Source organism: Pseudochaenichthys georgianus, chromosome 9, assembly GCF_902827115.2.
Source record: "Pseudochaenichthys georgianus chromosome 9, fPseGeo1.2, whole genome shotgun sequence".
NCBI classification, from domain to species: domain Eukaryota; kingdom Metazoa; phylum Chordata; class Actinopteri; order Perciformes; family Channichthyidae; genus Pseudochaenichthys; species Pseudochaenichthys georgianus.
In genome coordinates this window covers 5,180,130-5,195,473 of record NC_047511.1, presented here as the reverse complement: position 1 = coordinate 5,195,473, position 15,344 = coordinate 5,180,130, and the positions used below count along the sequence as shown (strand labels likewise).

General features: G+C 40.4%; 1 protein-coding gene across 1 annotated transcript in view; it reads right to left on the bottom strand.

Annotated features, from left to right (window-relative positions):
* The window catches only part of arid3c (AT rich interactive domain 3C (BRIGHT-like)), an 84,009-nt gene that overhangs the window by 30,599 nt on the left and 38,066 nt on the right, over positions 1-15,344 (bottom strand). Inside the window, exon 3 of the mRNA XM_034091801.1 lies at positions 1,041-1,113. Coding sequence (XP_033947692.1) covers positions 1,041-1,113 — 73 coding nt within the window. The remainder of the gene's footprint in view (positions 1-1,040; positions 1,114-15,344) is intronic.

Sequence of the window (15,344 nt, the reverse complement as noted above, 5' to 3'; positions counted from 1 at the left end):
GTGGTATCCTGGCTGGCACCTGCGGGCCGCAGAGGGGCGGCGTAGTTTCGGGCGACGAAGACTGCTGCTCCGAGGCCGGCGAGTCAGGCGGGAGTAAGCTAGTGTCCACAACGGAGGGTCACGTGATGTCCCCATCTGACCTGTTGCTACAGTCTGCAGTAGATGCAGTGTTGCTGGCGTTTAGTGATGGTTGCTTTAACCATGTTCGTATAAATGATTATCCACAGATGTGTCGCTGCTGTGGAAGCACTTTGGAAATGATGCACGCGCAGCGGAGCAGGTCACGCGCACCTGACACAATTTGTTGTTTGTATTTTTCGCTCCGTTCTCTTTTTTGAATAGAGGGTGCGTAACATTCAACTGCCCCGAAGATCCCGACGCGAAGCCTGAAGGGTAAACACCAGGTTTACTAATCTACCCGCACAATTTGTCTGGTGTTGGAATGTCTCGCTATGTTAGTACATTCTTAAAAAACAAAACACCATTTAATTTCGGGTTAAAATGTGTTGTAACTGCGTTACTGAGCATTGTGGGTAATATATTACCCACATTTCATTAGTAATGCGTTACATTACTTCGTTACAGCAAAAAGTAATATATTACTGTAACTCCCTTACTTTTGTAACGCGTTACACCCAACACTGATTATAATGTATATCAACATATTTCCCGTAACTGTATTAGGTTAGTTGAAAGCAATAATATTAAGTTTGAATACAAATATTAGGTTCAACTTAATATTATTGCTTTCCACTAACTAAATACAGTTATGTGAAATTTGTGGACATAATGCATTTAATTAAAGTCGATGTTTACATTTTTTCACTGCATTGCTGTTTATGCAGCTTTCATCTCAATCTCATAGACCTCACTACGTTTTGAGAAGTAAAAACTTCAAAAATCATCGGGAGCTTTGGTATCTGTTAATAGGTACTGACAACTGAAAAATAATAATTGTAATAATAAGGAAAAGAGTGCAAAGGTACACATCTGAACATTGTTTTTGAAAGAAGAAGCTTATTGCCGTGGAAACCACTCACCCCGTTTCTGCATGAAGCTGAAAAGATCATCGAGAAACTCTTTGCGCTTTTCGTCATCGTCCAATTCATACAACTGAAAAAAAGAAGGAAAGAAATGGAATGAATTAGACATTTTTACCAAAGAAAAAGAAGGCCATGTTTGATCGCTGAGAGGTTGGTGGAGTTTCTGGTGAACGGAGGATTATGGCCGATCAGGAGAGGACAATGAGCTCCTTGAAGACAGTCTGTGAGCGGCCTTGAGCCCGGGGCAGCGACTGACCAGCAGCCCGCTCACACCTCCAGCACAAAGGCTCGGCGCCACACCGCTGCTGGAACAATATCAGGAAGATGTTTCTGCCCATGAATAGCTTTCTCTCATCTGTGCGCCTTAGAGAGGTTTGCCTTTGTCAGCTCCAATGACCATCAGCGTTTCTTATCCGACCCCTTCAAAAAGGTGAGCACAAACATGCTGTTCATTCATACAAAGCTCTGAGCGTGGTGTTTAAATATCTTCTATCGAGGACACAATATTAGAAACAGTTCCAAATGCAATGAAATCAAGCGGCCTGTCACTCAGCACATTCCGGCAGCAGCCATACACCATCACTGAAACACGTGAGCACAGACTACAGTTTAAAAAGCAGAAATAAAATCTGAGCTGACAGAAAATGCTCCGTTTTAGTTTAATACACACAGTTAAGCTCACACACACTATTTTATGAACGTATAGGTTCACCTGCTGAATTAAAAACAGAACAGATGAAGCAAAGAAAGTGAAAACCATGAAGCAGATTCCGGCAGTAGACGTATAGATTCACTCTTAAAGTATTATCCTACAGAACAGAACAGCTCTAAGAGAAGAGAGAACATCTGATTTCTAAATATACCAGTCATTTTATTACATGTTTTGGATGTAACTGTAAGGGAATAGAGTTACTTTTTTTTGTAACCTGATTATGTAATCCATGCAGTCCATTATTGCCCAAGCCTGAATAAACTGTAAGTCAGTTAAACACTTTTTCTAGTCAATCATTGCACATGTCATTTACAAAGTGAAACACTGGACCTGACTCCTTTTTAAATAGCTGGTTGGTTTTGAGAATATCACGTGTTTGTCAGGTGGTGCGATCTCTCATCACTTATTAAAGTCCCAGGAAATACATCCAGCAGGAATATTTCAGTTTCCGTGATCACAGTATTGCAAAGACTGTTATAATGAGCCCATCCTAATATTGAAAGTGTTATCTGATTTCACGTAGAAAAGGTTATCAACACATTTTAGGCCAGTCGAGCAATATATCTTATTGTACAGCTGCTACTAATACTGTAATGACACGGTTGTAAAATAACAGTACAATATATAGTTTTACTAGTTCCTGCTGTTCTTACTGGATGCTTCTTCATTACTTGTATACGTTCATTCACTTTATAATGCTGCTACCTACTGTATCTTTAATACCTTGGATATGTACTTATCTAATGTACTTTCCTTGTTATTTAATATGTAAGTCTACTCTTTTATTTTGTCTTTATCGGCAATGTCCCCTTAATGTAACAATGTCAATTTCCCCGCTGGTCAACGAGGGAAACAAAAAAAGTCTAATGAATCTGAGCGAGTAATGTCTGGAATGAGTGTAATAATAAGTGTTTGTGTCCGCCTGAAAGCCACTTAAGAGTGTGGGATAACTGAACTCTTATGGCCACTGAGACGCATATCTTCATTTGAAAAGAAAAAGGTAAATGTAAAGACTGAGAATAAAAAGCTATAATATCTCAGCAGGATATCTCCGTGTGTCTGGCCCTCCGTATATTTCAGTAGCACTTCTTCCCTTATTGGCATACCCATTATGCTCCTCATCGTGCCCTATTCACGGGGACAGCAGTGTCAAAGAGGCTTTTCAATGGGCCTCTCCAGCCAGATACAGCTGATGGAAATATGTTAGTGGCTATGTTCACTTTCAGCAAGGCCCAGAGCCACGTTAACAGGCCCACTTAATCAATACTGGAAGACAGAGAGATGACCTTTGGAATCAGTGGGGCCCTGTGGACGAGGCCCCAGAGATAATAACTGATCATTTAGAAGTGTATTAGCTGTCACCAATATTAAAGGACCAGAGCAGGTCAGCACTCAGGAGGAAACCGTGGGGGGGGGGGTTCCGGAGGTGGTGTGTGTGTGTGTGTGTATTTGTGAGTGCATTGTGAGTGCTGCTCTGCAGGCAGTCCATGGTGCAGGCAATATCGAAAGGTAAAGGAACAGCAAGCCATTGCAAAAATGTTAAGTGCACAAATGCAGAGCAGATGACAATGCAGCAGGATCAATTGTGAGGCCCATGGAGCGCAGAGGCATATGTGCAGAGACAATGATGAGCATCGGGGCGATGACACATGTGTCAACATGCACACAAACACGCCGCCGCCGGTACACCCAGTACAACTCAAATATACATGTTTATATTTAAAACCGTTCATTTTTCAAAGATGTCGAGATGCTGCAGAAAAGATGGCAAAGAATCATTTTCACTTTGGAACTTTGACTTCACAACAAGTTGTGATTAATGGTGTAATGTGAGAATGTGATTTGGAACTTTAAGTGAAATAAATCCATCTTTACCGACTGTTCAGCTAAAGCCGTTCACTTACTAAGTTTCATAAGTGTCGCTTTGAAAGGCTTTTATTTCTTTCTTTCATCACTACCTGCATAGAGCTGTTCTTAAAATGCTCTTTAAGTGATCATCAAGGGTGTGAATGCAGCACGGAGGTGTACGTTGGTAGAGACTTTACACCTACAATTCAAAATGTAAAATAACAGCTGCTGTGCGCAGCTCCAAATGATCATTGTGCAATGAGAACCCCATAAGCAATTCATCTGATGTGAACAGGCGCTCACGACTGCAGGAAGAACTTATAAGTGTGTTTCAAACCTACTACACCCACACTTGTCCCTGTCACTGCAACATTTGACAATAATATATATATGATTGTTATTTTATTTATCTTTATTGGACATATTACTTTAATTTCTTATGTTTATCTAACTTATTTTATCATCCATTGTACATTCTTACTTCTTATGTTTTATAATATATTTTATTTATACATTTTTGTTCTTTTTTTATTCATCCGTTTTTGGATTAATAAAATATTTCTGATTCTAATTCAGGTCTATGTAATATGACTGCAGCAAAGCATTGACAGGATTGAGAGCTGAATGGAAAACACATTGTCTAACCTAATTGAATACATGCACAGTCTATGACATTAAATCTGTCCAATAATAAGAGGCATCAGCTGAAGTCCTGCACACACAGTTCCACACTGTATCGGTCAGGTTCTCCTCAAAGGGTTGAGAGCTAAGGGGAAAAGTGACCGGGCGGCAGGCAGCATTCCTGTCTGAACTTTGTTTACTGTTTCCCTTCTGTGTGTGTGTGTGTGTGTGTGTGTGTGTGTGTGTGTGTGTGTGCGTGTGTGCGCGTGTGTGTGTGTGTGTGTGTGTGTGTGTGTGTGAGACTGGAGAGAAGGCTGAAGGACACTGGGTTCAGCTGAACCTGGAGGCTCTCTGTCAGTCAGCAGGTCAGCGGGGGAAGCCTGCCGAGCCGACGTTGAACTTGGAAGTCTCTCCTGCGCGGCCTTTTCCTCTCTCAGAAACTATACCTGTAACTAAACATTTATCATCTGTTTTGCTAACACTGGTGACCTAACCTTTGAGAACACGCAGAATAAATAAAAGAGTCATTTAGAAAAGACCACACTGAAAAAGATGTATCATTTCACATATTAGGTTAGTTGAAAGCAATAATATTAAGTGTTATATGTTTTTTATTTAGACTTAATATTGTTGCTTCCAACTAACCTAGTACTCTGTGGACATAATACATTTAATTAAAATCAACGGTCACTTTTTTCAGTTCAAGAAAACAGAACTCGAAGTAGCAATTGAATCGGAACAGTATCTCGTGGATAGTCAGACTTCTAAGATAGATATGAGATATAAGATTCAGTGTGGAAAAGGGTAAGACATCTTGTTCAAACGTTGAACTAAATAAATGTATTATGTTAACAAATTAAACATAATTGCATTAGGTTAATTGAAAGCAAATATATTAAGTTTAAAAAAAAGAAAAGTGGGTTCAACTTAATATTATTGCTTTCAACTAACCTAACCTAACCTGTTGACATAATACATACGTGTGCATTCTTATGGGACTAATGTAACTACTAAAGTAAGGTACTTACAGAACGGAAACACATTTAATATAAATTAGTGAAAATTGCAGAAAAATATAGCACCAAGTGCAACTTAACTTTTTATTCATGACATACTCTTCCGTCACTATTGAGTTCCGAATATATGACATATCTCAATTTGGAGTAGCCATGTTAAAAAGACAAGAGGTGAACTTAGACATCAGAATCAGAAACGGGTTATTGCCAGGTAGGGTCCTTGACTTGATGTCATGGTGCAGACATCAAGTATAAAACAAGAAATATAATATCATTGTGTACAATGAAAAGCTGCTGAGAAACGTAAACAAAAACGTAAACAAAAAGACTTAGTCGTGAGAAGTTAGTGTGAAAGTGTACATGTGTAAGTGACCACCTAGAGTGTCTGTTTGCGCGTGCGTGTGTGTGTGTGTGTGTGTGTGTAATGTTAATCAGAAAACAATGCTGCTGCGGTCATGCTGGCCACCTTCCAGTTGGATTGGTGCCACCAGTAACAGCTCTCCGCTGGTGAACACACACACGCATGCACGCACGCACGCACGCACGCACGCACACACACACACACACACACACACACACACACACACACACACACACACACACACACACACACACACACACACACACACACACACACACACACACACACACACACACACACACACACACACACACACACAGAGATGCAGAAGATGTGGAAGCTAATATGAAGAGGCAGGCTGAGCCCTTACAGGATTAAGTGGCAGCAGCCTGACCACATATTGGCAGCACTAAGTGTTATTTTACCATGGACCACTGCAGGACACACACATTCGGAAGAAGCCGTGCTAAAAGTCCCAAGAATGTAAGGCGAGACCGTTTATTAACGAAAAACTGAAAAAGAAAAGCGAAATTGGTCCACAATTCAAGAAGTGAGCATTTTCAGTCCTCCAATATCAATGTGCTTCGAGGACACATGGGCTTTACCATAGGTATTTCCAAACAACATGTTTTCACAAGACATGTTTCAATTATAAGGACTCAATTAGAACAGCGAAGAATCCCAGTTACAAAGTGACCTAACTGATGTTTAAGGTTTAAATGATAAAATGCAGCACGCCTAGTTATTGCGAAAGGAAACCTGACGAGGGTGAGCAAGACCCGATGCGCAGATACATGAACCAATCAATTGACCCAACGTTTTAATTTAAAGATGATTTTATGAACTAAAAAAACAACACTCTTAAGACAAATAGTGAAATACTGCAGCGAAGCAATGTTACTTAAAATGACAGCAGCCCCTATTAGGGTTTCTGTTTCAGTGTTTAAACACTGACAGAGCCCATATAGATGACTTCCTGTCTGTTTTCTTCAGCTGTTCCTCTTATTGTTTACTTCCTGTCTGTCTTCTCCTCTTATATCTCTGTAATTCAGCTCTCTGTGACTTTAACCCCTTTCCTTCTCCTGGGCTGTTTTCTTGTTCTTGTTCTATTCTCTTTTCTTAATTAGGGACAGTTCAGACATTAGGAATCCAACGTTTTGTGCTCTCTACTAGGGCTGTACCCGAATATCCGAATATTCGTTCGTTGGAGTACTATTCGGGTTTCAATTTCGTTATTCTGATATTCGTTTTGTTTTTTTAATTTATTGAAATCTCCAATATTAACGTAAGAGCTTGTGCCTCTTCGGGGAGTGCTAACACTTAACCATAAACTTTATCGTTTACTTTCTCCGTCTTTATATGTTGATATGACTTTTCTCCGTTAATCTCCGTCACCTTAGAGGTTTCTCAATACTCTAATTTCCCCTCCTCGACTCCTTTCCTCGACTCCTATCCTCGATACTTAGTCCCGCCCACAGGAGATGCAAGTGGAGGACTGAGGAGGGGAGCCGAGGAGAGAGGAGGGGAAGCAGAAATGAGAACTCCTCTCCTCTGAGCGGTCATTTTAAAGAGACGTCCATTAATGATGACAGGAGGCAGCAGCCCTCTGTCTGATGGACAGATGTGTTCATGACGACTTCTATATTTACTGTGATTCATTCCCAGTGCGGTATAATGAGACAATAACAGGCTACAGATGCGGACACACACACACACACACACACACACACACACACACACACACACACACACACACACACACACACACACACACACACACACACACACACACACACACACACACACACACACACACACACACACACACACACACACACACACACACACACACACACACACACACACACACACACACACACACACACACATATATTTATATAAATACAATTTCAGAATCAAACAAGTATGAGAGCACTCTCATAATAACGTAACACAATCAGAGACTGGATATATCCCCCCCCCTCTCTGGTCGCTGAAATGGGGAATTTAAATTACGGGCCAAAAGTTGTATTTACAAGTATTAAAAGTAAGCAGAGGACACCAAACCAACTGAGACCCGTCTGTCCGCCGCATCTACGCACTGTACAACACACACACACCTACACCACACACACCTACAGCTCCTAAAGCATAATCAGGCTACAGCCGTTGTGTATTTTATTATGTGAAGCACTAAATGGTTCTTAGAAAAATATCGACTCTTTGTTTGTAGATATCTACTAAACTAAAGCAAATAAAGAGAGTAGGCCTGTTATACTGAGTGATATATATTATACACACTGCTCTGCTTTCTGCACGGACCTCACAGCTGTTCTTTCTGTAAACATCGTGTCGCCGTTCAAGCGGTTACTAAAATAATATCCAGGGGATGCATGCAGAGCTGTCATTGGCTGAGATAAGTCCAGCCGTGCGTAACGCTTCCACCGTTCCCGGAAATGCATCCGTGGAGGACCGTGGAGGACCCATCAGTGTCTCCTCGGTTAGAGCTCCTCCAGAGAGCCTCCTCGATGCTCGTTACTCGAAGTGCATTTAGAGAAATGAGATGTCCTTCAACATGGCGCGCTGAAATCCATTTCCGGGTCACTACCGGAGGACCGAGGAGTCGAGGAGGGGAAATTAGAGTATTGAGAAACCTCTCTTGTTTCCATAGCAACAACAACTTCCTGTCAACAGCGCTAACTCTCCATCAAAATAAAAGCATATATGTAAAAAATAGGAAGCCAAGCCAAATTACACTTAAAGGGGACCTATCATGCACTTTGTGATGTCTTTTATACATAAATATGTGTCCCGGTGCGTCTGGGAACTCACGCAGCGTCAGAAAATAAAACCCTCTCTATTTTCCTCCGTACCCAAATCTTTTCAAAACGGGTGTACAACGAGCGGATACAGATTTGCTGCCGATATGACATCAAATCAGCAGCGGACCCACAGAAAGTTGCTATCAGAATCAATGCCTGACGTGTTTTGGACGTCTTTGTTTACATTAGCATCGCTAACACTCAGAGCTAACCTGTACTGGAGAGCACATGTGTTTAAAAAGCAGGAAATAAAAAAGAACTCACCTTGTGATAAACTCGCAAGAGAAAAAGCATTTGAGCTCCATACTGTTTCAGAAATAATCCTTGACGTGGTTTAAACAGGAAGGCGTTTTATCACAACCGAATTTTACTTTATCTCCGGTAGAATTCTGATCAGGCATTAGCTCCGCCTCCTCTTCTTTTTTTTTCAAGCTAAGGACCCAAGATCCGCGTTTCTCTAACAGGGCTTCAAAAGAGGGGGATGAGCAGTATGAGGCATGGCTACAACGGGTGATCTGTTTGGTATTTTGAAAAAAAAACTTCACAGACATGTTTTGTATAGGTATGGCCCAGCAATATATATTTCAAATATAGCATGATAGGTCCACTTTAAGACATATACAACCGCAACGAAAGTAACAAACACAATGCAATTATCCTTTTCAATTTCAAAGAACACAAATTGGGTTGTATACATTAACAAATAACTATAACACAACAATACTGTAGAATTACAAAATGAATTCCGTGAATAAACCGAAATACACGTGTCGAAGCGGTTTGCTGCTGATTACTACGCCCCCCCCGCGCGGGCCGAATATCCGAATATTCGCTGCTGATTACTACCGAATATCCGGAGCCCGAAAAATGGTATTCGAGGCAGCCCTACTCTCTACAAATAAAAAAACGAATATTCGCGATTAAAAATAAAAACTAGCAAGCAACTATATGTGCATTTAGTTTATGTATGTATTTCATTATTATTATTATTGTGATTGTTAGTTATTTGTCGTTTTTGTAATTGTTTTCCCACGTGATATTTCAACTCCTTGTTTGTTTATTATCTTGAATGTATTTGCACTATTACTGTTGTCTAGTTCTGTATGGGGAAGGGATTGGGTGTAAAACATGGACAACATGCACACTCCTGTATTTTGCTTTTGAAACTGTATGTAATTCAAAGTTGCTATGTTGTTAAAGAAAATGGAAAATAAAGTTTAAAAAAGTAGTCTGTGTATATACTTAACAGATGCACAGCTTTATTTAAAAGTCCACACATTAATTGTATGTCTGTGCAGATGACCAACATGTCTGCTTCTGCTTCTGTGCTGTAACACAATGACCACACCATGAAAGGCAGCTTTCACATGTCATCTGGGCCACTTCAAAGGACAACATGGCCTCCAGCCAAACAGACAAGGCCTAGTAAATCAGTGCAGACACCACCTCAGCAGGCGGCCCCTCCCACCCTTTTATCCTCAGAACCTCCTCCATCTGATCTACTCTGTTACTGCACTATTAATATGCAACAGTGATTGTGCTTTGTGGAAAAACACATTCTTTAGATGTAACCACAACAATACTGGCACAAATAAGTGTGTCAGCAGTACAGAAGGCACAACAATGTGAACCAATAGAAAAGGAGCACTTTAGTGACACTTGCATTATTAGGGTTTTGTATTTTATTATATTGAGGCCCCTTGTTGCAGAGGCCCCTGAGTTTAAATGTAGTTAAACTACTTCATTCCTCCGATAGTCCTTAATACTCTTTAATAAATGTATCATTGTTTTACAGGACTATCTAATTGCCAGGCTTGGAGAGCAATGGAATACATAATCAGTATACAAAAAAGGGACCTGTATTCCCTTTCTATAATAAGATTACTGTAACATTTTTGAAATACTATCAGGATTACAATGTTACTAAAAACCTAAAAAGATCATAGTGTGTGTTGTAAAGGATCAGATGTTCTCTCTTCTCTGTCAGCTGTACTGTTCTGTAGGATAATACTTGAAGTGTGAATCTATACGTCTACTGCCTGAATCTGCTTTATGGAAGGCAGGTTTTCATATTAATGAAATCATTATTGATACTAAATATCTTGGTATCTTCGTTTCTAAGGTTACATTGTTCTGTAGTCTTACATAATACACGTCTTATTGATATTTATTTTCATTTTTTTTTTATATTATTTGATTGGATTCAATAGAGGTTATCCAAAAGTAACAGAAAGTAATCAGGTTACATTACATTTATATTGTGATACTCAGATTATGTTTATTACATAATTCAACAGGTTACTAGTGATTGTAACGGAATACATCACCCATGCGAATGACTTCCTGAATGGACGTAGACGGATGGGAAACATCTCGGCATTCATGTTGAAGCTAAAATAAATGTTCTCTTCAAATCAAGTTAAAGTAAAACTACTGCTTGTCAGTTGTGAGTTAACCATGTTTTATTTATTTTTGCAATGGTAAGCAATTTTTATCGTGGGATCTTGCATCGCTGAATGATTAACATGAGTGGTTTTGTGGATGGAATAATCAACATGATGTGCAATAGTAGTTAAGTCACTCAACACAACGATCATCCATTAACCAATAAACAGACAGTGTAGCGCTAACAACAGCTTGTCATTACTCATGATTAACAAGGGAGGGAAGCAGCAGAAGTAGAAGTGAGACTTTTGTGGAATTGTATTGTGCAATAATTAATAGTTTTGTGTAATCATGTCCAAACAGTTTTATACATTTTTATAATGCCTCAACGGTTCAGATTTTTCAGGCCAGTTCCTAAGTTATTTTCCTCTCGTGTGTGTCAGCCGGGATTGTCCCGCACGTATTGTGTTTGTCCTGGAGCTCTCAAGGCTACTGTTCTAATTATCCCCACATGAAATCCACCATGTCCTGCATTCTTATCAAAAATAGATTTAAAAGCCAGTGACCCAAAGCAGGTGTGCAACATTGGTTAACAAATCCCTCAGCACCACCTCGCCCTCTTCCTGTTGCACTTCAGAGCTCAGTGTCCCATTACTGGCCTGCCCCACTCAAACCTCCACCAGCCAACACATTCCTCGCATAAAAAATCTAACTGTAACTTTACAATGAAGTCCCACTGCTGAGGAGTTTTAGCACAGTTTAATGAAGCGTTTCCCACAATGAAAAGACTGAAATCTTGACTCTAATTAAATGTCATGTCAATTATGTCAACAGATTTCACATAACTGTTGAAAGCAATACTATTACGTTTAAATAATAAATATTAGGTTCAACTTATTATTATTGCTTTCATCTAACATACTACAGTTATGTGCAATTTGTTGACATTTAAAGTGGACCTATCATGCTATATTTCAATAATATATTGTAGGGCCATACCTATATACCTATATAAAACATGTCTGTGAAGTTTTTGTTTGAAAATACCAAACAGATCATGCATTTTAGCCATGCTTCATTTCGCTCTATTTGTTGTATTCCCAAGCGGCAAACTCTGGGGCAGTGCCGGGAGGCCAATAAGGAAGTGCCTCAAACTGCAGTTCATCTAGTGGCCAGTAGGAGCAGTCTGCAGAAGGGAGCAATTTCCATAGACCATAGACCATAGTTAAAATGACCAACTTTACTGCAGAAATAAACATGTTTATATCGTGGTTCAAAAAAACCATATTCTCTGTATAGTTAGATTCCCCCTTCATGACTGCTGTGTGGGGGGTGAATTGTTTTATAACGCAACCCTTTTAGTTATATTAGGTCTTAAAGTGTTTGCATAAATTAGGGCGTGGTCACCTTGAGTGACAGGTCTCTGAAGTGAGTGCTGCTTCTAGCTTTCTGTCTCTGCTAGTAGCTCCGTTAGCTCAGTAAGCTCCAGGATGCTACAGGGGCTCAACTGCTCGGCTGATCCCGGGAACACAACTTGAACCCGGACGTGTTTGTGGTGTTGGTGCCTGGTGGAGTATTCTTCATTTAAATATCGGACTTATCTTATGGCTTTTGGAGGTCCCGCCTCGTTTCCGCCTCTTTGCCCTTATTTGGATCAGGCTGGAGCAGACGGGAGTTAGACTCTGACGTCACTGTTGAGCCGTTAGTGGCCGATACCGCCTACTTTAGGCTTCTCTGCAACTCTGCAGAATCGTATGGGTGACGTCACGGACACTACGTCCATTTATATATACAGTCTATGTGTATTACAGACCTGTCTTTGCATGGGCTGATTCTGTGGCAAATGAGCTGCAGCTGACCACGCCCCCCTGCAAAGGAGGGGGGCGAGGCACGAGCGTCATGTTACCATGCTGTTGCCATGCTGTTGCCATGCTGTTACCATGCCACGGTAACCTCTCAGTCCCCTGATAGATGGAGAGTTGCCCATATAGGCGGAGCTCCTCGTTCCTGACGTCAGAGAATTTTCAAATCTGTATCAGTCTGTATCAGATCCGTTCCAGCCCCGTTTTTAGAGATTTGGGTATGGAGGAAAAGAGAGAGGGTTGTGTTTTCTGACACTTGGTGAGTTCCCTGACACACGGGGACACATATTCATGTATAAAAGACGTACAAAAGTGCATTTTGCATGATAGGTCCCCTTTAAATGAAGTCAGCATTTCAGTGCATATATACTTTGGAGTACTGCATGGGTAAAATCCAGAAGTGCCTAAAATGACTACTCTAAATAAGTTAAGTAAATAATGTACATCAATAAACTACATTTGATTCTAAAGAAATCCTATTTTCAATCCAATCGTTAATTGACGAAACTTCTGCAACAAACCCGATCCCTTTCACAATGATGTTTCATGTTGAATGACACAACAATACAGCTGAAGAGAAATAAATAATACATGTTTCTCACTCAATTGTCAGTCCTTATCAGACTGACTCAAATATGATCTCATTGCAAACAATTGTTTGGCCACAAATGTAGTCAAAGATTCTAAAAATCTAACATGTAGTATTTCAGTCTTTTTCAGTTATAACCCTGTTGATTAGTGAATCACACTCTTATAGCGTGGAACTCTCCTTTTTGTTACTATAGGCATAGGGGGTACATTATTGAAAAAGTTTGAGGAACACTGCTTTACCCTCCTGTTGTCTTCAGGTCAAATCTGACAGATGTACTACTTTCATCAATCATAACTTTTTTGTTTGACATTCGATTGCATTAAGGCTTCATGATATCCTTCACAGGAGACATTTGAACATATACAATGGCTGATCACCACTTTCATTGCATTTTAGATGATTTAGTCAACTTTGTAACACCCGGAATTAGTAACAATCCGGATCAGATCGAACACACACACACGCACGCACGCACGCACGCACGCACGCACGCACGCACGCACGCACGCACGCACGCACGCACACACACACACACACACACACACACACACACACACACACACACACACACACACACACACACACACACACACACACACACACACACACACACACACACACACACACACTCTAGGTGTGTCCCCCGCCCCCTTATGTGCCCCTCCCCCCACATGGATCACACCTGGCACACACAATACATGTTCAGTGTCTATTCTTTGTATATTTACTGCAGTTCTTCATGTGTACCAGTAGTCTGATCCAATATGTACAGTTTGAAAGGGTGTTACATTAAATGTGGTGATGATTATTGGTTTTTGTGTTAATGTAATAGCAGTTTAAACAGGACCGTTCAAATTTGACCGCAAACACCAAAGTAAGGGGGGGAACATGAAGACATCGTGAACGAACATGAGAACTTCCAAATGTAAAATAAGTTCTGCTCTTGTACCACACTGTTAATCTTAAAATAACACCTGGGACTCGAAAACATCAATAGCACCAACAGAATAATGCTGTCTTGTCATACTCACACTCAATTGCCCTCAATTTGAAATGTTTTACTCAAATACCCATTTATTGATTTCATTTCTACTAATAACCTTTCATTTGCACGTTGTGGATGAGTGTTCAGCCACTGTAGGAGTGACATGACTCTGTTGTACTGATGTCCTTAGAGGTGACACGTGGAGGTGGAGGTAAGTAAAGCCCCTGCACCCCCAACTGAAGAGCCGTTGGAGAACTGTCACACTCTTTTCACATTGTCTCTTGCTAATTCTTTGTGCAATGTGCTTTAAATGTGCACATGATTTAGATCAAAACAAACACTGCCAACCACAAAGTGCAATGATTTAGGTGGTGGGGATAAAGAAGATCACAATGAATGCCAGAAATGTCAAAGAAACGTCCCCCCCCCTCTCCACAAACACACAGAGTGTAACTGCAGCCTCAGCATGAACAGTCAATGAGCAGCAGGCAGTGTGTCCAACACAATGCAACAGGCTGGAAGCTGCTCCGTGTTACACGATCTGCTGACACGCGGAGGTCACGCTCAATTCACTGAATCTCCCACCGCTAATCAGGCAGACCCCCTCCATCACGGCACCCCCCAGGCCTCTGCTGCAAACTGCCCACTACAGGACCCCAATCCATTTATATTATATTAAGTGTTGGCCAATTGGATTGAACAGTTAAGGTTTTGGGTACCTTAATGTAAAGCACTTACTACAAAATAAACTAAAACGTTAACTTTAATTAAATTATGTCAATAATGGAAATAATATTAAGTTGAAATATATATGTTAGGTACAACTTAATATTATTGCTTTAAACTAATCTAAGCTGTGTGAAATGTGTTGACATAATACGTTTAATTAAAGCCAACGGTTCAGCTGTTTTCAGTGTATACAGTAATTATTGTTTTGCATAAAAGGTGCTGCAAAAATAAAGGCTGATTTGACCTCAGATTATTATACTGTAACATCTTGGACCATTTGACAGGGAGTTTAACAAAGATAACACTGTCATTTCTTCCTAAAGATTTTCTCTCAATGATGTATTTTTTATCTAATGCACAGCCCCAGT